Source organism: Dromaius novaehollandiae, chromosome 2 (genome assembly GCF_036370855.1).
Source record: "Dromaius novaehollandiae isolate bDroNov1 chromosome 2, bDroNov1.hap1, whole genome shotgun sequence".
In the NCBI taxonomy this organism is placed as follows: domain Eukaryota; kingdom Metazoa; phylum Chordata; class Aves; order Casuariiformes; family Dromaiidae; genus Dromaius; species Dromaius novaehollandiae.
The window spans coordinates 44800890-44825330 of NC_088099.1; the positions used below are offsets into that span (position 1 = coordinate 44800890).

The window sequence follows — 24441 nt, forward strand, 5'->3', positions numbered from 1 at the left end:
CTTCATTCATTTTCCAAAAATGACTGGTTGCAAAGATTTCAAAGTGAGAAAAACAATGAGGAGGTTAAATATAATATATTAACATATTTCTAGCAATTTTGTACATGTAATGTTTTTTTTTTTATCTTTTGCCAAACTTACCTACCCTTAAATTTCCTGATATGTCCGCCAAATCTGTGATCCGAAAGGATGATACAAATTTAACAAACATACACCAGGCTACTTTTAGTGTTTTTAGAAACAGCTATTATAAGACAGACAAAAATAATTGTAGTACTTTTATGAAAGAGGGAGAAAGGAGGTTTTTTTGGTGGTGGGTGGTGGTTGTTGTTTTTTAATACAGGTTTTAAAAGGGGAATATCACTCCAAAATCAAGGTCTCTTACCTGTTGTGAAAGAATAAGAAAATTCTTAAATAGTGTATTATGATATGGTCTAGTGTGACACCTAGAGGCCATGTGTCTAGGATCTAGAATAACTGTTTTTTGTTTGTTTTTCAGCTACAAATTTTGCACAACATAGATTTAATCTTGGATTTGCAAATGGAGCTGCTAGGTTTTGAGAGACAGAATATATTGAACAAAATATAAATTTAAGTTGTAACTTGCCTACATTCAGTATACTCTTTTTGACTTCCCTGACAGGCTCCCTAGCATTTGTACAAAGAAAAATAATAGACAGTCCTACTGAATGTGGGGAGGAGGGCTCAAAACTCTGCAGCAAACCCTAAAAGAACCCTGTATACCTTATTCCAACCTGAAGTTCTCAAAAAAACTAACAAAATTGTTGCAGGTCCCATCTCAACAGAATCAATTTAATATATTTCCATCTATGGTAAAATATCTGCAAGACAGTCAGGCTCTCACGAAATAAAGAGGGAATTTTGGCCTGTGAATTTATGCAAGGAAATTGGGAGAACAAAGCTCATTCGAGCTGCTCTGTGGATTATTAGGATCTTGGATCTTGCAACACAAATGTGAGTGAATATGCCACACCTAATACTTGCCTCCTCTAAAAATCAGGAGTGCAACCTTGCTGCTGCATCCATGCAGTGGATGTATCCAAGGGCATCATAGCTTGCTGACTGAACCAGATCAGGATGTTCTGGCTTCCTGTAATCCTGTGTGTCAAGGGAGTGAAGGGGAAGGATGTTCTCTCTCCAAGATGGTGAATTTACACCTTGTTCTTTGCTTAAGAATACACACGAAGTAAAAACTCTACTCCATCATGCAGAATTCAGAGAACGTTCATAGTTCAGAGACGTAAATGGTAAATAAATCCTCATTCTGTGTTTCAGAATATTGTGAATACAGAAAAGCAGCGATACAGACTCCTTCTGGCAAAGTGAGATAATAGCACAAAGAAAACTGAAGGGAAAAAAATCTATTTTGGGGAGATCAGAAAAGAAAAATATAATAATCTCATTAAGAGGAGGAACCTATAATCACTTTAAAAATTTGCAGTGCTTTTTAAAAATGTACAGTGCCATATTACCCAATGAGTATTGGCTCTAGAAACTCACTACAACTCTAGAGCTCTTTCCAGAGAGAGAGTTGACTAGTCACTGGCAGCACTTTTCATGCCTAAGTGAAATGAATAAGTCTTGGAGATGAACTAAAATGAGGAGAGTTTGGCTTATGAGGGATGTCCAGGGCTTTGAATACTATTTCCTACACAGGAAAGAACACATTTTTTTTTTTTTAATTTGGGGGATTTTTCTGGTATTGTTATTGACAGCACAAATGGTTTAGTGGGGTACAATTGTAGAGTTCATAAAACATCATCTGCAAATCTAGAAGAATGGAATGGAGCTTTTCTAAAATTTCTAAGTTTCAAAGTTTAACCGGTAGATTAAAGGTGGACAAAAGTGATGCTGGATGCACCTCTTCATTGAGTATTGTTGACTCTAAAAACTAATGTGTCATACAGGATACTCTACTGTTTGTACACTCTTTGACTTTATTTTGTGTAGAAATACAGCATCTTCAGAAGATAAGATGATCCTGAAGCTTTTATTTGTAGCACTGAAAAAAAATTTGTGGCATAAACTGGAAGCGATGCTAGCATAGGACTGCATACTAGCACAGGAATACACTAGTACTAGCAAGATGATTCTGTTTGGCAGGCAGCTTTTCATACCCAGAGGCTAAGAAATTTGTATCGTGTTCTCATTTCTCTGTTCTCTGCATAACAGTCACTATATGCTTGTTTTGTGATCCGCTAACTGTTTAATGCCAAGAAGCATGAACAGAATAATTCTGATCTTTTATAGTTACTCATAAAATTTTCAAAATTAGTCATATTTTATTCTAGAAAACAAAAAGATGCTAACTTTTCAATTGTTCATGAGAGTAGTTTACATAGTTCACGTAGCTGCTGTGCCTCAAATGAACAAATGCACCCAAATATAAATCTACAGAGACCCATGTGTTGGTGCTCCGAGTACAATACTGATGAGGCTGTATTTTCATATGGAGGTTAATGTTGACTGCAGTTTATTTCTATGCTTTGTCTAGAGCTTTCAAAAGTATTTAAACGTTTATTTTGGAACATCTAAACCATATGCTACTAAGAGATAAATTATGATCCTTAGGTATGTATTAGAATATGGGCTGTCAGTTTGGGCTGGGAATGCACCATTAAATGGGAGGGAGGTGTCTCATTCACTGTGGTAAATAGGACGAGGATAAGAGCCTGTTGGGTACAGTGGTGTGGAAAAGGTTAGCAGCAGCTCTCTGCATTAGGTGTGTTCATATGTTCATCACAGCTGAAGCTTGGGGTCAGAATATATTGTCTCTCATGGCTGAAGTCTAACTTCTGCAGATAGGTTAGTAGGTGTCTCTGTCTCCTGTTACGAGCCTACTTTTTGGCCTGTGTTTTCACTGGCCTTTTCCTGTCCTCATTAAAATACTGTAAAGTGAGTATCTTGACTGCAGAATGGATGTAGTTCGGAGTTAAGTGTTTACCAAAGATAGCTTTGCAGGAATCTTTGTTGTTGTTCCAGATGAGCAAATATATTTGCACAACCAATATCCCCAGCTGGCCCTCCATTCTGTCTTTATGACGTATTTTTGAATAATTTTAACGTGACTTTGACATAACGTAGCATGTCACCATGAAAATGAAGGCAAAATTATTCTTTAATATTTTCTACTCTTTCTGAGTTGTCAGAAAAAAGTATAACCATAAAGAGCAGGATGTAAATATGAATTTTAATAATCTGTGCATTTAAATGAACTTTTAAAAGTATATGGTCATATAGTTGCACAAATGTAAGACAAGATTTGTGTGTTTGTGTCTGTGCACACCCCTGCTTGTGGTAGTGCTTTGTTCTTCTACTGAAAACCCTGTGATCCACTGCATCAATTACATGAGTGATCTATTTCCTAGGGTCACATAGAAGATATTTGCAGAGGCCTTCTTGCTAGATTCATAAAAAATCCAAGTAGAATCTGTTGTATTTAACAACTCTGAAAGGGGTGCCTTCTATCCTAGCCACCCGCTAACCTTGACTTTTCCCCTGGTGCATAGCTCTAATGCTTTTACTCTTATTTTTTCCAAGGACTGCACAAGTTGTCTGCATTTTACTTCAGTCATGCAAGTCAATAAAGCTATTGCTAAAGATTTTCTGATGAGGTTAAAAGTTTTCTTTTACACTCCTTAAATTCTTGGTCTTTTTTTTCATAAATTATGCAGCTTGGGTTATTTTTAGTATTCCAGGTATTCTCCTATCCCTTTATTTAACATTTAAAATAATATGAAAATGACAAACTTGTTCTGAATCCCAAATTTACCTGTGAAACTGCAGTGCACTATAAACTCAGAGGGTATTTTGTTTTAAAAGCGATATACTGTCCACAAAACACAGGTTGAGTGGGTTTGTCTGCTTCATGAAGTGAATATAATATGATGAAGTAGAGGTGAATGAAATGTATTTCCAGAAGTGCCTTAACTGAGGATACAAGTTGTGAATCAGGATGCTATAAATTTGTTAAGATCATGGCTTTCTATGTATCCCTTATCAACCTATAATCTCCTGATTGTTGCCTGTTTTTCAACAGCTGAGGAATAGTAATCCACACTTGCTTATCTCTCTTAATCACAGCCTCACAGTGCTAGAGCTCCCTGAGCCTTTAATTCCCTCTTAGAGGCATAACAGAGTGGAAAGTAAACAAAGACGAATTTGCAACCTTCAACATTGCTAATTTGCTCTGATGTCAGAATATTTAAACAGGCAAGGACTTGGGAATTATTTGATCACGGCTGATTTTAATATAATGCATGTGAAAAGGCTGAGTCTGGGAAGGTTGTGCAAAATGACAGGCGTCCCAAGAGAGGTTGACTGAAGGTTTCTTCTTTAAACAACAATAGCTCCATCATCTTAAAACTCTGCTTCCTGTGTTCCTACAATGTGCTTTGTAGTTCTTTGCATTTTTTAATGAAACTTTTTTGAATATGATGGTAGTTTTCTTGATAATTTCTGATTTGCTTCCCAGTTTGAAGATGTTTGAAACCTGATCCTTAGGCTTGTTATTGCATCTGTTCCCTGGGTGGTGGGTGGGTGGGAGAAAGATCCCTATTCAAAAAGCTTTGTCTCTTTGCACATTTTTGTATTATCACGACAGCCTAATGTGTCCTGAATACTTTTATATGTAAAACTCAGTGTATGTTTTAAAAATGACTGATGACTTGATCTTCACATTATCTTAAATTACACGGTTGACATTTATGCATGTGTATATGTGTACATACTTTCTGGATAGGAAAGGCTGTTATTTTGTGTTATGTGTTACATGCAGAGTTCCTCTGCCATGGAGGTGGTATGCTTACACATATGTACGCATTTCCATATACCTATATGGACATTCATCCATCCTCAGAGCAGACAGCAATGTGTTATTACCTGAAACGGGTTTGACTAAAATGCAGGAGAAGTTGTCTTTTTTTTTTTCTTCTTTGCTGCTTTTCCCTCAGTTTCCCGTTTGTGAGATAGTCAAACTATTTACTGCATGTGTAATCACTTACATTTTGTTGCTTACAAAATGGTTAATGCAGCGTACGTACTGTTAACAGAACAAGTGTCTTATGCTCTGTCTTCTAAAATATATTGCTATGGATATATAAAGATCTGTTGTGGCTGTATGCCTCATGTTTCTGAAGCAGGACTGATAATGATTTCTTCTGTTTTTCTTAGTATGTCTCATTTGTGATATTCCAGGGAGAGATGTCTGGCAACCAGTCTTTTGCAGTCACTCTCTGCAGCGTGATTACAGCATTTGGTTATTTGCGTTTCTCCTCATCGCTGTTTCTCTGTCTCTCACTCTCTCCAGCTGGTGTAAATGCCTGCTGCTGCCTCGCAGAGCCGATAACCTGCTCAGTCAGCTGGAGCCCCCTGCGGACAGCTGTCTCTCTTTTAGCTGATGGAAAACTGCTACTAACCGCTGAATGGAAGAGCGCGGAGCAGCAACCATACTAGCTGCGGCAGCCGCCGCCGCTGCAGCAAGAGCAAGCAAGGACTCTATTGTTCCCTGGTGTTAAACAGTTTTTTCCTTTTCAACTGCCATGCACAATAGCGGGAGAGAGGTTTCCAGTCTGCTTCTCCCTGCGAAGAAATTCTGAAGAGGGGAATATTATTTGGAGGAGGTTTGACTGTTGTGCTGCAGGGCTCGATACTGAAGCAGCCTGCTGGAGGCATGGGGTTGAGCGCGGGGCGCGCTGCCCCATGCCGTGGTCCAGGGGGTTCTGCTGCGGCCGGCCGGTGCCTGGGAGTTCTGGTGGCTCTGCTGGTGGGGATCTGGGACGCTAATGCACAGAGTGAATTTGCAACTTCGTCCGTGTATTTGTGGAAGACCGGTAAGTAAGGATGCTGCATTCACAGAGCTGCATCCTATTTATTTTTAGTTGCAAGTAATAATCTGTTTATGTGCTTTATGCATGTGGAGAGAGGCAGTGAAATCTAAATTAGTAATGCTTACTTGTGGGGTTCTAGGAGAACAAATTAGATCATCTTGCAGGATTCCCTCAGCCCAGCAAACATGGCAATTAAAAAAAAGCAATCGTGACTCTGTGGCACTGTTACAGGCTTTTCTTTTCTTTTTTTTCCTGGGTCTTTTGAGGTTTTTCATTTTGTTTAGTAGCTCTGTGTTGTCTGTAAATAGCAAAGGTCAGGGCATTAGTGCCTGTTCACAATGGAAAGGAAAATTTGTTTCAGTGGGAGTCAGCAGTGTTAACAGTGCTCTAAAAATATTGACATTTCACAAAGGAACATGTAATTCAGCATGTCTAATATTTATGCTCTGTGCTGAAATGTATGTAGTAATTGGTGGAGAGTTGGGTTTGTTAAATTTAGGTTTGTTGCACAGTATATAGGACACGTGAAAGCTAATGATGGATTACGTGAAATAATCCAAGTGATTCCAGATCTCATAACTGAAGAGCCAAAGGCAAATAGGCTATGTAGATTCAGCGCCACATGAGGTAGATGATTTCTTCTACTTTGGTACTAATGAGTTACGTGTCTGTTTTCAAGATTGCCTAGTCATAACAGTGTTCCAACCTTAACTTTGCATTAAAAATCAGTAGGGAATTTTCATGTGTCTATTAATATATTGACTTCAGAATTTATGAATGATGAATAAGTACATTTTACTACTCCCATGTAATGTTAGTTCCAGTTTATGTAGATTAAAAGTCTCCTTTAGGAAATTTAAAAATTTCAAGCCAGTAAATACTTTTCGATGTCTTTGGCTTTTTTCCCTGTACTTTGCCAGGTGTAAGATATCCAAAAACAGCAGTTTGTTTAAAAATTGCTTTTCCATTAATAGAATAATGTAGTAAGAGAGAGTGCAAATTAATCATTTGTCTGAAAAACAACTTTGAGATGTCTTTTTCCTGGATGGAAGGCCCTAGCCTTCTGCCACAGAAACAGATCAATTTATAATTACACTGGTAGCCTGAATGTTTTAAGAGGCTGCATCTATCCAGCAGTTCAGGGAGGAGATTAAAAGGCAATTCATTTAAGCATGAAGACGAGCTTTCCAATAATGCTAGAAGGAGAAATCTGAGGAAGGGAAGAGCCTTTGCAACTTTCACTTGCTACTGAAGGATGGGTAGCACGACGACACCGACCCATTTTTTTTTTTTCCTTTTGAACTATTGACAAATGCAATTCTATTACAGATTTATAAACACTCAGTACACATATAAAAAGAGAGAAAATACATACTTAGGTTTATGCAATAAAGTACAGTAATAATATAAGCATTTTTATAAAGCATTTCACGTTTAAACAGAGTTGCTAGCTATTGGTGGAATAAGCTCTCTAGCGTTTTATTACACCTCCATCTAATAATTTAATAAATTGTATTTAGAAATGTTAAAATAATAACAAAGTTTGAGAATAATAACTGTAGTTAGCTAATAGTCTTGAACTGTCAATTTGCTATGGAGTAATTCCATTTACTTTGCAAATAGTACATGGCCTCTGAAGTCATCTCAGTTAAATCAGCAAGAAGGAAAGTGGGTTGGCTTTTGATTGCTCCCCCCACCTCCATATCTGGCAAAGATCACTCTTGAAGAACTTTTGTTTAGAACAGGTATGATATAATTTAGTTGTCTGATGAAAAGGTAGTCCTTCTCTTGAGCTTTTCTTTCTGCGGTCCCTGCTCTCTGTATTACCACACTAAGGAATAGGATAAGCAAGTTCACTGTATAATTTTTAATATCGGAACACCATTAATTTGACAATGATATGAGAAAAGCAAGTCATTCAGAGTGGGTCTTTTCAAACAATAAACAGCAATATTAACTGAAAAGGCTAGTCAATCAGAAGACTGGATTCTGCTTCTAATTAGTTCTTCTGGTGGCAATTTGCTCTGCTCTGCATCTTAACTGTTCCTTGTTTGTCAATCAAAAAACCCCTGTATTTGAAACTTGCAGTATATTTCTTGTTTACTCTTAAGTGAGGAAACATCTTAGTCTGATGAATCTAGTCTGTCTTTTCCCAGAAATGGACTAGTTTCAACAGAACTTACTGCCTTTTAATATCCGGTGTTTTATAAAAATAAGTCTAGATTCAAGCTGGTGAGAAAGGAAGCAGAGTGGCTCAAGTGAAAGACTGGAACTTTCTTGTGTCATATGATAAACTTTTGGGTCTGGTGCAGTATACTGCAATACACTGCTTCACTTGGATAAAACCACCTTGGTTTTTGAGATTGCCTATGTTTCTTTTGGGAAGAAATAAGTACTGTCATACATCTAGAATCCTTGATAAAAATATCTTTTCCTGCTGGTCAAGTGGGCAAAGACAATGGCTAGGAAATCAGTTTGATTGTGTTCTTTATGGCATCTGTTAGTAGTGAAGTATGTCCATTCTTTGAGAAATATACTATTTTTGTTACTGAATTTAGCCTGGCATCTGCTTTTGGCTGTTTGCCTTTCATATGTCTGCTTTTTATTCCTAAAGATTTTTGAAACAAAACTTTGTGTAAGTTCTGCCTTTATGACCTCTGTACTGCTCCACTGCAGCGTGTTTTCTTAGGGATGCCCTTGACGATTTACAAGGGTTATAACTTTTCAGTTGGGGCAGTCTATATCCTAGAAAGTGTCAGCTGTAGTACCCATTACTGTTTCCTGATACTTGATTCTTTCGGGATTGCTTCTTTTCTTCTAATTCAAATTTGAGTTCTTTACTTTCAGCCTATAAAAACCGCTCCTGTCTGCTGCCATACTCTTCCTGTCTGCTGCCATAAAAATCTGAGGAGTGCGTGATGCTCAGGTTAACCATTTTGGGCTTTAGTTAACTTTGAAACAGCATTGACAATGTTGTGAGCAATGTGGTCTTATCTAGCTGACCCTGCTTTGAGCAAGGGGGTTGGACTAGATGATCTCCAGAGGTACCTTCCAACCTCAGCATCAGCCAGTCTGTGATTCTGTGGGATATATGCCATCACAAAGTCATTTTTACTACTTCAGTTGAAGCTGTTCTGAAGTTTGGACTTTCATAACTTTCTGAAGTTTTGATCTCTTGTGAGGATGGGTACTGGCTTTTGTATGTTTCTGCTGGAATGTGGTGCGTGTAATGGACCTTCTGTATACCACACAGTATTTAGATGGACATAGTTTATAGATAAGATGATCAGAGGTATAGTTTAAAGTTTAAATTTCTCACCAATCACATTCCATGCCACGCAGACAAGGTGTACGCATTCTTTTTTTTCAGTTGGTCTAGTCACTGAGCAGAGCTGTCTGGTTTCTTTAAAGTAAACTTAAGCAAAGTCTCCATCTGTGCAGAATACCTTGCTCTTTATAGCAGAATGATGAGAGAGCTAGACTGCCAGAGGTGACTGTCCACCCGATGATCTGAAGTTGAGAACAGAAGTTTTGAGCAAGTCCGAACAGCAGCTGTGGTGCAGAGGGGCTCTGATCCCACTAATGTGAGGCATGCGCACAATGTCGAGCATTAAGAGTTTGGAAGCTGGAAGAATTTTAGCAATGGGGATGTTAAGCTGTTCTGTTTCTTAATGATTCTGTAAGCTGAAGACTGTCTGGATTTCCTGAGAAACATGCTTGACATTCACATCAAAAAATAGTGTGTGTAGTTAAATATACATTGGGGGAAGAATCTAAATGCCATTTCTATGTGCTGTGCTATGAATGACTAGTGGATAGATCTTAAGATAACTGTGGTGATGGCTCATAATGTATAAGGACAGCTTAACAGAAATGTTAGAAGGTGGTCTGGGCAATGTAGATGTTTGTGGGTATTAGAAAAACTTTGTGTACAAAACAAAAGGAAAGTTGGCAGCATGGTAAGAGCATTCATATGGCATTAAAGGTTAAGAAAGTTACAGTAAAAATTAAAATCGCACATTTACTTTGAATATTTCTTGTGGGCCAAACACATTATCACTTGTAATTTCTGTGCTAATGATGATCAAACGATATATTTCAGAATGTAAATTCTTTCTCTAGATCATTAAAAAACTTTGCTTCCACTGAATGACTTGTTGTGTTACTTAGTGGTTGCTCTTCTCTGATTCTGCTGATTTCATTTGCAATGAATAGTTCATTGGTTCACATTCTACACTGTTACATTGAACTTCTCTGAGTTCCTGAAATGTGTTAGATTTTATTCATATTATTCTTCTACCATAACTATTATAAAGCTTTATTTTATTGTCTCTACATAGGCACCAAAAAAAATTATGTGCTGTAATTCAGTGAAAGCTGCTTGTGTGTTAAAATCTATTAAATTTCATTGTCCAATTTCTTTTTTAAACTGACATTTTCATATTCAGGAAATGGCTTAAAATGTTCGTGTTTATACTGCCCACCGTAGCCTAAGATTTTGACATATCTGTATTTTTCATACAAAGTGAGGAGTGCTGATTCCTGAGTAAAGATTGCCAAGTAGTAATCACTAGTCCAAAAGAAGAAAATGCATATCTTTCTTGGTTTGTACCTGTCATTTCACAATGCAGGCCACATATATACCATTTCTACACACCACTGACTAAGCATAGGCTTTTCTCGCCACATCAGAATTCTCGTTTACTTCTTTCTACCTTGTGCTTCATTAGTTTTCGTTAAGTCAACTGACACAGTGATGTGTGATGTGCTGTCAGCGTCGGGTGTAAAGCCTGCCTACAGTTGCTAATATAATTACTGAAGAGCTGCACAAAATCAGCATGGTTTGATCACATTGTAAAATAGCTGCTTTTGACAGTCTAAAGTAATGCATGTTACATCTTTGAAGTGGAAGGCACTGCATTGGATTGATATCTCAGGAGCAAAGTAGGTCATAAGAAAAAGAAATGCAGGAGGCAGTGCATTTACCATCATTATCTGTTTTAAAGACTATTGATCAGATCTCAGGGTAAGTCAGTATAGCTGTGCTGAATCATTTGAGCTGTCTGCGATTTTGTGATCTGAAGACTTGGTCTGTGTAACAACTACAGTTGGATGTTTTCCACTTCTTTTTAACAAACTAAGGTAGAACTCTTAATAAACTTTCTGTAGGCAACAGTACCTTTTTAAACTGAAGGCAAAAAGTCTTTCTTTCCAGAAGAGAACTCTTAAGTATCGATATTTTTGTTTTTATAGCTGAATCTCAGTATTTGAGAATTGGTCCTTAGATAACCTGTTCAAAATTGGAGGCAGTGGAGAATCAGAGGAAAGGAGATAATTTGGGTGCAGGAAATGTATGGAAATGTGCTCTGGGCGTCGCGGGGCCCCTGTCAGATCAGTGCGCCAGCACCCACTCGAAGCCACTGCCTGGGCGAGCGCCGTGACCTGGGGGCTCCCCTTGCCCTTGTCCTGAGCTCCAGCAGGCAGCGGCGTCTCTTGGACCGGTTCCTCCTTGCCCATTCTCCCAGGAAGAGGATGGCATGGGGGCCTCCAGCTTTGCCTGAAGAGCCAGCAAATAGATTTCTACATGGCTTCAAGCAGTTAGTATGGGGTTTTATAACCACATCATGCTCCTTCACTACCTGATAAGAAATTGGGTCTCAACCCCTCATACTTCTAACCTCTTGGTTGCATGGTTACCCACAGAACAAACACAACTTCGGTACCACTGCATACTTGTCAGATGAGATAACTTTAAAAGTTCCAAGGTCCAAATCCATTAAAAAAAAAAAAAAAAAGTAGTATGGTGCCTACAGTAAAATTGGAGGGAGGAAGGTTCGAATACTTTGCCTGGAATCCCTCATCTACCACCTTTGGTGGCTAACATGCATAAATTTCAGTGCTTAAACTATCCCTATCTAATCTTCCACATGTCCCTAGAACTGCCCCTGTCTTTGCAGGACTGGGTGTTCCCATCTCACCATTATGCCTCGGGGGCAGAAGTTGCTCCTCGGAGCTCAGTCCAGTAGGCCCTGCAAAACGCACCGAAGTGCACCCTGACAGGAGCAATCGCGAAGCAAGCGGAGAGAGAAAAATCACCCCATGGCCTTCTGATTGGAGTAGTTGCCTTACAAATGCTGGGTCAGCTTGTTTACTGAAGCCGTTCTGTTGTGGAGCCGAAAATTCAGTATTTGTTTCAAGGGCAATACTGTGTTTTTTCAAACCACAGAAAAGATTTTTGCAGTGATTGCAGCTTGAGACAAGAGACAGATAAGCCTATGTCAGTAAATAGAAAAGTCCTTATTTTAAAGAGATTATGCAGAAATGATCTGAAGAAACGGATTAGATGCAAAGACCTAGGGAAGAGTCTAAATGAGAAAAGATGTTTTAACTGGAGGCCTCACTGACAGGAAGGAAATGCCCTTGTCTGTACTGATGATAGAAGCCTGTGTCCAATGAGGACATCTTCAAGGGGAAACAGAGCTCTGGTCGTGGCACGGTGAACCTGAACTGGCACCTGCACATCCATGAGAGTGGAGGGAGAGGCTAAGATTTTTAGACTATCGACATAAAAGGTGTTTTTCAGGATTCATCTCTTTGATTCTCAGGCCTTCAGTTACAGAATAGGGTGAAAGGCGTATTAGTAAAAGAATAAAGATTGTTCAAACGCAATGTGATAAAGACACTTTGATTTTATGCTGACTTTGATATCAATAATCCTCTAGGACTGAATGTGGGTTAGGGTGAGTTATAAATATGTAATAATGTCTAAATTCATATTAATTGGAATTAAAATCTATCACTTATTACATTGTTATGTGCATCCAAGCAACCACACTGTTTACTCTGTCTCCCAGATAAAACTGACTTTTATGTAGTCAAATTGGGTTTTTCTGTCTATGATTTGAATAAAGAAATGTTCACTTTCATTAGGCACGTTCATCACTCCTATTTGCCCTCATTTGTAAAATATCCCTTCATATTTTTTATTCAACAGAAATTGTAGAAGGCAAGTATTAAGTCTTTGATTAATGTGAAAGGTTTTTAGTGCAGCTTAGCAACAAAACATTTGGCAGAGATGCAGAAAATGGTTGCTTTAAGGAAATTATTTATAAACGTTGTTTAATAATCTGTCATTATTTAACAAAATGACAGTAAATATTTAAATGTTTGAAGATAAGTTTTTTGCCTCCTTAAAAACACATTTTCTTATGCAATTATTTTGCTGTATTTGAAACATGGAAATAGAAAAAGAATCCTTTGTGTGATAAGAAACAAGTGTGTCTGATCTTATAAGCCTCTAGTTAACATAAACGAGTCATATACCCTGGGCTAATGGTTGACTTCACTTGTGGAGCAGCATTTTGAAGCTGTCAGAAGAGTATAAAATGGTAGTTGATCATATTGTACCGGAAGTGGAGAATGTCTGCCTTGTGTTTTAGCAAGTGCCCTGGAGTGCTTATGCTAACTGGGTAAGCTGAATCCCGCAGCTTATGGGGATACTGGAATATGAGAATCCCTCAAAAGCTGTGGGTTGTTTCGTGCTGTTGGCAGGCTGCTGCAGCATTGGATTAAATCTGTTTATTAATCTCTTATAGATGAGGGTTTAACCTTATGGCTCCTAACTACACTATCAAGTTTTATCATCCTAGTCATCCACTCAGTTCAGATGTCAAAAGCATGCATCTTTTAACAAAATAAATACAGATTTAATAGAATGCCCAATTCTCATAATATAAAGGCTAGTGTTAAAGACAAGTAGTAGTCTATAGTTCGAGGTAATACTTGTGGTGGTGTAAGTTGAATTGCGTATCAGACTAGGTACTGCAGCTGAGAAAGTACTTTCTAGTTTTTAGGGGAATAAATTATGCTTATTGAAGGTCCATTGCTGCAATCACAACTTACATATAAAATTTTTTTTTTACCTCTAGTCTTCCTGTGTGATCCGTTTTCCGTCTGCAAACAAGGCCACTCCACGTAAAGGGGCTGAAAGACCTTTTTCTGAATCTATGACCAGTCAAAGTCTCAGTTTCTCTTTCTTAGACAAGTGAAGCTGGAAAAAAAGTAGTAGTGAGTCAATTAAGTGGGTAAAGACTTGTTTCATGAATCTAAACTGACAGAAGTTGATTTTTCTGTTGTGTTGCATGGACTCTCAGAGGAAGCAATGGGATGGCATAGCCTGAAGCTGGAGACAATGGTAGCATTGCTTTGGGATTTTGGTTGTGATTTCTTTTTTCTTTCTTTTGTCTATTTCTGTCTAGTGAGGCAATAAAAGTATATGGTGTTATTAAAATAATGGAAGAATTAGATGAAACATATCCAGAAAACCTGAAAAATTACATTATTTGCTGAAAGTTTTCAGTTTTTTTGAGCTGTGAATTTTCCTGCCTTAAGAGACAAAAGATTTACCAAGAAGTAAGATTTTTTTAAATGACCGCAATTAGTATAACCATACTGTATTGGATATTAAATATCATTCAGAAGCTACTGTAAGCAGTTTCACTACCCCTAGCATAAATTAAACTCTCCCAGAAATCCCATTATTTACTGCTTTCATGTTAATGCTGCACAGCGCTGCACATCTCGGAGCCTGCCATGCAATCCAACAGGCGCTCGCTGTAGCAGTCAGCGTGTGCTCAGAGTTAAGTAGCACCATGCATTTGGATATGGCTGACACCTCTGGGAGCTGTCAGTAGATCACAGTGTCTATTTTTAGAATTTACTTTTCTGCATTTTGTGAGCACTGCCAAGACTGTTTTGGTGCTTTTATGTCTGTGGAATAGAGAAGGAAGCACTGATGTGTTTGGGGCAGGAGTGCTGTGACGTGCAGCCCTTAGCACTGCGCGTCACAGGTGGTGCCTGCCTTGTGTGACCCATACTGAACGGTGCTGTTGCAAACAGCAAAAGCTTTCAAATGTCCAAGTACTTGTTAGTGTTCTCTATAGGTGTTTTGAGAGAGAGAGGGAAAGAGATAACAAGTAAAATAGCTGGTTTGTCTAGGCTGTTTATATTGCATAAAGTGATTAGAAGGATATTAATTGGAAATGGTTGCTAATGTAATGGGACATATTTACACATTTTAAAAGATTGATGACATCTGTTAGTCTAACGAGAAATTTCTTAATGAGATATGTTATTCGTTTCTACCTCCTGCGTTATGCAAAATGAAATGGTTATATTACTGAACAACAATATAACTCTCCCTAATTGTGTTTGAGAATAGCTATTTTACAACTAAGCCATTAGAGAAATAAAGAATATAACAAAGATATTGCTTTTTAATGACTCGTGTTTGTACAGTGCCTAGTACAACTGAATCCACTTCAATTGCTGGTGTTCCTATGTAGCACAGCTTTGTGCAAAATGGTATAATTAAAACTTTTAAAACATGCTGTTCACCAAAATACCAATGTAAATGATTAACATTCAAAAGAACATTCAAATAATTTCAAGTGCCAAAAATAGTTCAAATAGCTGATGCTCAAGATGCTATACTAGAAGATAATACAAGAGAAAATTGTTTCGCAGGAAAACAATGTTATGAAAAACTTTGGAAGTAGTATTGTCTGTTAATAGTTCCCAAGTATGCTGTCAGAAGAAAAATGTTTATAATAGTAAGAAGAATGTGTTTAAATGTTGCTTAGCATTTCCACTTTCACAAATGTGGCACTGATCCCTTCTGCTATTTGCATGTAGCAAAACTCTTGTTTTGAATTTAGTATAAATGTGCCTGACTATACTCAAAGATCAGTTGTGTTATGTACATAAGTTACATTTGTTTTGCAGTTTTCTGCTGATTGAATCAAGTGTATATTGTAATGAATTTTGTTTTGTTTTATTCTATTGTACTTGATTTATGTATGACATTTTGTCAAGGGAATGCCCTGGCTAGGGGAAGAGAGGAAAGGCATTACAGTAACTATAAGATTGTTGTATCTTGTGTGAGGGAACAGCAGAAAAAGTAAAGGAAAAGAAAAAAAAAGGCAATTAAAGAGGCTGGCTCTTGAATCCAGTCTCAGCTCTGCAAATAGCCTGTAGCAGTGATATTTGGGAATCTGGTTCACCTTCTATTCATTTGTGTGAGTGCAGTTTTCTGTAGGAGTAAAAGTACTGTGCAAAAAAAACCAGAAGAAATCCTGAGAGTTGTGGTTTTTTTGATATAGTTGCGTATAGTTTCTGGGAAGCCAACACTTAAACATGTGCAGTACTTGCCATATGCAAGAAGAAAAGGATGAAACAGAAGAGACTAGAATATTTGGAAAGCGGGAAGAAGGAAGTTATATGACTGGAAAGTACAAGAATTGAATTGCAAGGGGCAAGCAACCAGCCAGCTATTTTCTGTTGAACGTAAACATGTGAGATTGAAAAAAACCACAAGGCTGAAGGGAGAAGGCAAAAGCTACATAAATAGATACTGACTTTTTTTTTAATTAGTGCTAGTTTTCCAATGAAACAGTTTTGAAGCTTTTTTTGATGACACTTCCAATAACATACATATGTGTGCATGCTTGCATATGTAGATATGTATGTGTTGGTCTGAAAATACTACAGAACAAAGCTGTGTGCCTCCAATGGCACCACCTTAAAATACACATTCCTTATTGATAGGTTACCTAGGTCTTCACTTTCTGTCTAAAGCAATAGCCCAGCTGAAATGTATTTGTGCTTAAATCTAATAACAGAAGTATAATTTTCATGTACCACTAACATATTTGGAGAAATTGTAGCTGTTCTGCTACTTGGCTTGCCATTAGCAGGAGGGATATTTTGAAAGCTGTTACTGAAATCATTTTTTTGTAATCCTAAATGAAACTCTCAGTCAGCTTTGCTTTTTAGACAGCAGCATTGGAAAGACCAGCTTGGCCCCACAACTGTTCCTATAAGATATGCTTGGTGCCATGCAAAAGATAATAAAAGGAAGAGGAGGGAGAGTGACAAAGTGAATGAGCATACAAGGAAGATTTGTAGTCTTTAACTTGACATGGATGAATGGCTTGTGGCTGTTCAAGTTTCAACTTGATTTATGAACAAGAACGCCTTGGGAATAGTTTGGGTACCTGAACCATAAAAATAGGAAATTCAGGTTATTTTCTATACACTCTACTTCCTAGTCTTCACAGGGAGCTACAGGAGATGTCAGTGGGCCTTGCTGTACAGAAATGCAATCTCTAAAACTCAGCAAAGTGCTTTAGGAGCTGCCATGACAGATTTCTGCAGGTGATTTGCACGTTTGCTAGTAAGAAATATTTCGTTTTGTCCTCTATTTAAGCTGCTTTAAAAGTTCCCTGTTATCTTAAGTAGCTTTAAGGAATAACTCAAGCTGATGGGTATATTTATTGATTATAATTAAGTCTTGGTTCTTTTTTCATGTTACGGATTTAAACTATTTATCAGATGCACTACTAATTACACATGATAGGGGTAACTCTAAATTCATGATTTTGTTATATGCATATATATATATATATATGTATATATAACCAAGACAGCTTGGTTTTTAAGATGGCATCATTTTTGTCTTATGCTTACTTTGCAAGAGGAATGTTTTGAGATCTCTACTTTATTGCTCTGAGATTGTTTTGTAGTAAACACTTTCCCTTGCACATCCTGAATTTGCTAGTTACAGTGCTTCATAATTTCTCATAGTGTACTGCTTAGTTTTTCTTTTAACAGAAAAGTAATAGTCTCTAAGGATCAGGGTTCAGAAACAAAAGGTGAAATTTGTAGCAAGGGTTTTACCTTTGGATGCAGCAGTGTTTGCTGGATTTTCCAAAACAGGTATGTTTTTTGAAGCCTCACCTACAGAGGAACATTTCTGAGTAGAAATGAACAAACAATTCAGTGAACTAAAAATTGCTGCCATGCAAACAGAAGAAAAATCTCTCAAAACTAAAAAATTCTTGCTTATGTAGTGTCTTCATCACTATCATTTAAGAAATAGAATATAACTGTTCTCATATTGATGAGAAATCACTAACATTATTTTAGGCTAGAAATAGAGATTCAACAGTGAACCTATGTTTCTGAGAGTAAATTAGGTACCATATATTTCTCATATGCAGATGCCACTTCAGGTGTAAATGGTTGTAGTGTAAGATAATATTAAATATTGATTTTTTTACTAGTCTAGTTTTTGTAGACAAAGAATTCATGTAATTCTTGCAAAGGTTGCGTGTAGATCTTCTGAACTAAGATCTTACTACCTTAGTAAGTCCATTATTAAAGGTAGCCTTCAATATATGCCCATATCTTTCAAAATACGTTGTTTTTAACAGCAAGTAAAACACTGTTATCCAGAAATTTTATTATTTTTATACTGTGAATGGAATCCGGTCTGTCTATTATTTCCTTAGAGCTATTAGCACTCCGACAGACAGGCTACTCATTAAACAAATCATGGATGGAAAAGAGAACTTGAGATAAACACAGGGTGTATCTTAATAAAGGTAGAATATTAAAAGGAAAAATGAGTAGTTCTCGGTCAGTGTGATGCCTGTATTCTTGACTAACGCAATTCAGTGTTGCAGTTTCTTTTCAATTTAAGACAGGCATTCTTCACCTTTTATGTAAATGTCATTATTTGAGAGTTATTTTGGAAAGGAAACAAAACTGTATTAAAAAGTCAAAGAACAAAAATGTCCTGTTTTCTGCCTTATAACTCAGTTAATATATTGACTTTGGCATTGAAAGTATTTACAAAGAAAGGCATTATCATTGGCTAAGATATGTTAAATCTTTAGAGCATTAGAGACTTTAATCTAACCTGGATAGGGAAAACAGATTAATAAACAGCAAATCAAGGAAAAAAAAACATAAAAAATTGAGTGTAGAATATGAAAGATGGCATGGCAATTAAAGAACAGAATGATTTACTTTTGTGTTATATCACTTCACCTCTGTCTGGAGCTAACGCACAGAGCGTTCCTCTGATTTGTTGTAGCTGGTTATGAACCAGGAGTGCATTTGAAGTAATAGTGTTGTGTTTGGTTTTAAATTTTTAAAGTAAAGATGAAGAAGGCTCCCTGAAGATGAGAAAGATAGAAACTCATTAAGAAAGCCAAGGGCTTTTTGGAGAATCCTTTCTTTTCAGGGTGTTTCCCCCCCCTCTCTGTACGTTTCAGAGCATGCTGCAGCTTCTAATGAAACAAATAATGCAGTTCATTAATCTGGAAAAAGTTCTCAAAGCAGCTATGTTTTCACAGTATTCAGGGAATTAGTTTGAATGTAATTGGTTAGATGTCAATATTAAAAAGTACTCTAATGATAAAGGAAATGCTCAAACTAGGATACTTTGCTTCTCCTGATGAAAAATTTAATGAGGCTGAATAATTACCCTTTCTCACTTCTTCCTTTCCAAGCTGCCATGTCTTTCCCAAGCACTGCTTTACATTTATTGTAAATATTTTAAACGGTAGGATTTCTGTCCCTTTAATTGAAATACAACGCTATGGTCTGCATGTTTATAGCTAGTTCACCTCTTTCTGTAATCCTCTTTTTCCGCTTATGACTGGATACCTCAAGAAGAGTGTTTGCAGGTTGTCATGCCCCTCAGCTATCACTTAGCTGAACCGTACTTAGTGAACACTAATCTTTTTTGATAAATTGACCTATTAGTGCTATGCCAAGCAACACAGTATCTGCTGTTTACATAATGATTCCCCTAGTTGGTTTAATGTGACTTTATCTTCTAACTTCAGGTTGGGAATTACTTCCTGCTGACTTGTCATCATTGCCCAAATACACATACTTTCCAACTACTGAGTTGACTTTTAAACGCTGATTTAATCAAGTTTTGTAGCACATGGGAATTGGGATTTTTCATGGAAAGCTCATCATGCATGTTTTAAAAAAAAAAGGGGGTGGGGTGGGAGGCCTGCTCTTCTGGTAACAGGGTGGCTGCAGAGCAGGAGAGTATCATTTTGATCTGATGCGGGGGCGGGTTCATTTTTTGAATACTAGGTGCAATACAGATCTTTCAGTTAGCTGAAAGTCACAAAGGGATTAAAAGTGTAGTCAGATGTGAAATGAAGCATTTGGACGAGTTCTATGAAATCCGGTAAGTGTTTGTATATAGAGAGGTTTTCATGAGTTTTGAACTCTATTGTCTTCTATGACTTTTGGGGGATTTTTTTGATAGAAATTGTTGGGTTTAGTTTCCTGTCCCTGTTTCTCATACAACATATATTAGCACTTCCATATCCTAACTCTGTTCTGTCTCAGTATGCTAATTGAGGCTACGCGAAGGTGCTTGTGCTGACTCTTTCCCCAGCACGACCTGGCTCAGCAGTAGCTGCCTGGGCAACACCTGCTCAGAAATCTGAGGAGGGAATGCGTACCCTTACCGTGGCATTCCTCTCCCTGCAACAAGAGATAGTGGTTCAGTTTTTTTAATCATGTAGTGTTAATGCACTTCAAAAAAGAAAAATGAAAGAGAGAAATAAAGATAATTTATTCTTCCTCATGCTGCCAACACCTGAGAATTTTTAGCAAAGATTAAATGAAATTAGTAAGCAAAGCCCAAATCATTTTGCTGTTTTTGTTAAAGTTATTCTAGATCTTCAACTTAGGAATATTGAATATCACCATGTTGGTGATGCAAAACCCTATCTGAATATTCAGCTGTACTCTGCAAAGTCTCCTGGTGGTTCAGAAGACATTTGCTGCACTTTCTTTAGAGCCTGTAGACTTGCAGATGACCGGGAATGCCGGATGAGGAAGTTGCTAAAGCCACAGTGGCTCCCTATGCTCCACTTCCTGGCCTGCAAGCCACCTTGTCATGTGTGGTGTCAATGACACTATCAGATATGTGGCATTAAGAGATCCCCCCCTTTCACTTAACTTTAGAAGAAGGTGAGATACAACTGGAAACTCTTACTGTAAGCTTAACAAGCAAGATGTAACTGAAAGAGTGCCATGTAAAGCAGCTTTTAGAAAGCTCCTGTTGTCTTCAGTTTTATTTAGAAGAATTTGTATGAGTTACCTTCATCGATACAATGTACATACAAACTAAATGCTAGTACTGCTTGTCTGTGTGACAAACATGTTAAAACCTACTTTAAAAAAGACACAAAATGTTTCTCATGATAATATTTTCTTTTCAAGAGTTTCTTAGCTAATAGACAGATCAGCCTTTCTGCTTTTCTTTGTTAAAGAATTGCACCTGATCATTTGAATTAAAAGAAAAAGAGACAGAAGATGAAACTGAGCTAGATGCATGTTGATTCCTCTTGTTTTAGAGGAATTTTTTTAAGTTTCAGTGCAATACAGGCAAAAAGAGCTCACTCCCTGTGATTGTAAAGAAAACTGAGAATTAAACTTTGCAAGTATAGTGTAGGTCATCTTGAAATCTATCTGATGAGCACCTTGAGCGTGGCTCACTTTTGTACGCCTAATGTTGGTGGTGATTTTGTACTTTGACAAAGCTTTTCATTGTTGTTCCATTTTCAAAGTAGAGAACATCATGTGTGTTTAAAAATAAATGGTCTTAAGAAAAAGTTTGAAAACAAGAATGTGTTGTTTTAAATGCTGTTTTAAAGAAAAGCTTTCAGACTGAAATTTGATGCATGGTAGCCAGTTGTGAACAGAAGCAATTCAGTATGATTCCAGGCTTCTGTTTTTATCTGCCTGGGTTACAGGGCATCAGTCTTCAGCACTGGTAAAGATATGGAAATTTTCCTGGAAGCATAAAAGCGATACCCATTTTAATTTCAAAGGTCATGCATATACAATGTGTTTTGATGAATTAGTAACTAAGTGATTATATTTTGATAATTTTGGTCAGGCTTCTTGTTTTTGTTCAGTTTTAAGTTTATAATATGTTTCCAGCTTAGTATCCTTGTTTAGCTTTTGCATACAATATGGGAAGGTAAACAGTTATTCTACTACAGAGATACAGGGTTGCGCAAAATATGAAAGGAATGTATAACCATTCTTTCAACTGCAAAACTGCCAGCAGGTTCAATGCCATGCATCTATGCACAGTAGCGAATATTGGGTGAGGCATTTTGGGCATATATGCAATGTTTTTTCTCAGGCCAGTGCAATTAACAGTTTCGTAATTGACAAATGATTACATAGTGTTTTATTTCTTACTGACATGCTTGTAGGCATGCATTTCACCAGCATGGCCCAGTGCTTCTATGTTTTAGAATATTCTTAAATACTTTTTAGTGATTAAGTAAAAGTAGCTCCTTGGAAATACTTATTCCGTTATAATGATATTATAGAATTATTTAATATAGATTTCATTGCTGAAAGATATTTGCTGTCCACGTTTCTCACCATCAGTATCTGTGACATCCAGTCAGGTGACTGTAATTTAGGAGATGTCCTTAGACTTGATCTTTCATCAGTAAAGTCAGACTGAAGGTTTTGCGTTTATCTTTTTCATTCTTAGCCACGGAATAATAGTGGGACAGATGGATTCACCCCTGCTAGTTAAAGTTGCTGTGTGGAACACTCTTTGGAGCTGTAGATGCTGTGAATTAGCTAGCACGACTGTAATTTTGGGTTGTTGGTAAACTATTCTACTTGTGCATCAATTCTAATGACATTAAAAATCTTCATGAAAAAGCCTGTTTTATTCCACTTGTTATGGAAGCCCTAAGGCCCTTTAGAATTGTTAAGAGAAGCTCAGCTAATTCCTAGTTAGTTATGTGAGAAAAGGGAAGTTTAGCACTTAGCAACAGATAAGGAAATAGAAATTTTGTTTTTTAAAATACAAAAAAAGTATTAAATATGGAAATCCTTTCATGTGGGTTTAAACCTTACTTATTAATTGCATACTCTTTTTATTGCTTGTAGATAACTTTTTATGAACACTTGGAACAAACCGTATAAAAAAAGACTCTTGAAATATGTTGACAACGTCACAAAGCTGTATTCGAAAAGTCATATGTTTGTATATGCTATGTTCTTAACTGCAGAAAAGTAGGTTTTTTTAATTTGTTTGTATGTTTTGGGAAGTATGTATTCAAACTGTTAATACACTGAAAAAATCTTTAGCTTCGTTATAAGTGAAACCCACAGTACTATTAATACTACTTTATTAGCATATTGGTTTCATACAGTGTTTTCTGTTCACTTCACAGTATTCTGCTAGGAATTCAGTGGATTTTGTGAGAGTGTGTTCTAACTGCATCTCAAAATATAGAGATAAAATCATGATCTCTCTAATACGTGCACCTCTCAATGGCTGCTAGCTTCATCTCTTAACATGTAAAGTAACCTTTCTCCCTGCTAGCTCTTTAAAACTGTTTGCATTTGTGCTTTGTTTTAAACACCATTTCTAGGTAACAGAGAAGAACTGATGTTTTGCTGACCAAATCTATACGCTTCTGAGTGCTTCCTTTTTAATGGCATGATGCTTTCAAGTATGGGGCTTAATTTCATCCGTTTTGGCTTTAAGTGTAAATTGGAAACAGGAAAAAAAATCAGTTGTAATGTCAGTTTTTGTACATCCTGGAGCAATCATGTTTTCTTCAAAGCTTCTGCTGCTGTTCTGTTCCTCGAGAAGACTGATGGCTGGCTGGCCCTTGTAGGATCATGACTTTGCATGATGGCTCTCTTGATTCATCCCTATTGTTTAGAAACAAGATCATTTTATCTCATGAACAAAATGAGAGTAATTCAATAATTCTAAAAAAAATCTTAAACATACATTTTGTGCAAATTCTGTATTTTAGGGCTTTCTTTGTATTCTTTTGTGTTCCCTTCTTTGAAAGGGAACTTGCTCTCATAACTAGTTTTATCTTCTCTTTGATGCTAATCTAGAACCATCAGAGAAGCAAAATCATAGATGTAGATGGAAACTCATGCATAGGTGCTCTGAATCTCTGGAAAAAAAAAACCAAAAAACCTTACAAGTAGGTGGGTTTAATAAGGCAACCTTTTCTAAACAAAGATTTATTAATGGTAAATCATTTTGTTGTACTTAAATATAGCTAAAAATGGTTTTTGGCCCTAATATATACCTAATATATAGGTAAGAAGTCATACTATAGGAATAAAGCTAAATAATTTATAACAAAGCAGACTAATTATGAGTGATGGGTGGATTTCCAGTCCCTTCCCCTCCACCACCCTCCCCCCCGCCCCAAGTATGGTATTTTGGATATTCAGTATTTTGAACTGTGTTAGAAAAATATGCCATATGGTACTGCTTGTCTTTCCTGATTGGATGTAACACCAGCTGTTACAGTGCAGATTCCTGAGTAGGCAGTATATATGTGTTTTGTAAATGTTCAGGCATTCACTTTCAAAATTGTTGTCAAAATGGATTGTCTGAAAACTACATTATGATTCATTTGAAAATATGAGAGGGATTTAAGTATGGATGTTGTTTAAAAATATATGTAATGTTAGTTAACTATTTGAAACCTTATCTGCTAAACAAAAGGACAGTAGTGTGGCATTTTTGTAATGCATACACCTCACTTTTATCTGTAAAGTTGCACACACAGTAATTAATTGTGTTTCAAAAAAATTACAAAGATTATCAATTTTCTTTGTAATATAAATGGCTGTAAATTGTGTAAACATTTCATGCCTGAACTTTTCACATTTATGGCGATTTATGGAATTATTTTGAATTAAT

The 24441-nt window shown here is 36.9% G+C and overlaps 1 protein-coding gene across 1 annotated transcript in view; it reads left to right on the forward strand.

The window, feature by feature from the left end:
• Nucleotides 1-24441, forward strand: part of THSD7A (thrombospondin type 1 domain containing 7A) — a 284135-nt gene that overhangs the window by 78686 nt on the left and 181008 nt on the right. The window contains exon 4 of the mRNA XM_064506365.1: nt 5330-5852. Coding sequence (XP_064362435.1) covers nt 5693-5852 — 160 coding nt within the window. The 5' untranslated portion in view covers nt 5330-5692. The remainder of the gene's footprint in view (nt 1-5329; nt 5853-24441) is intronic.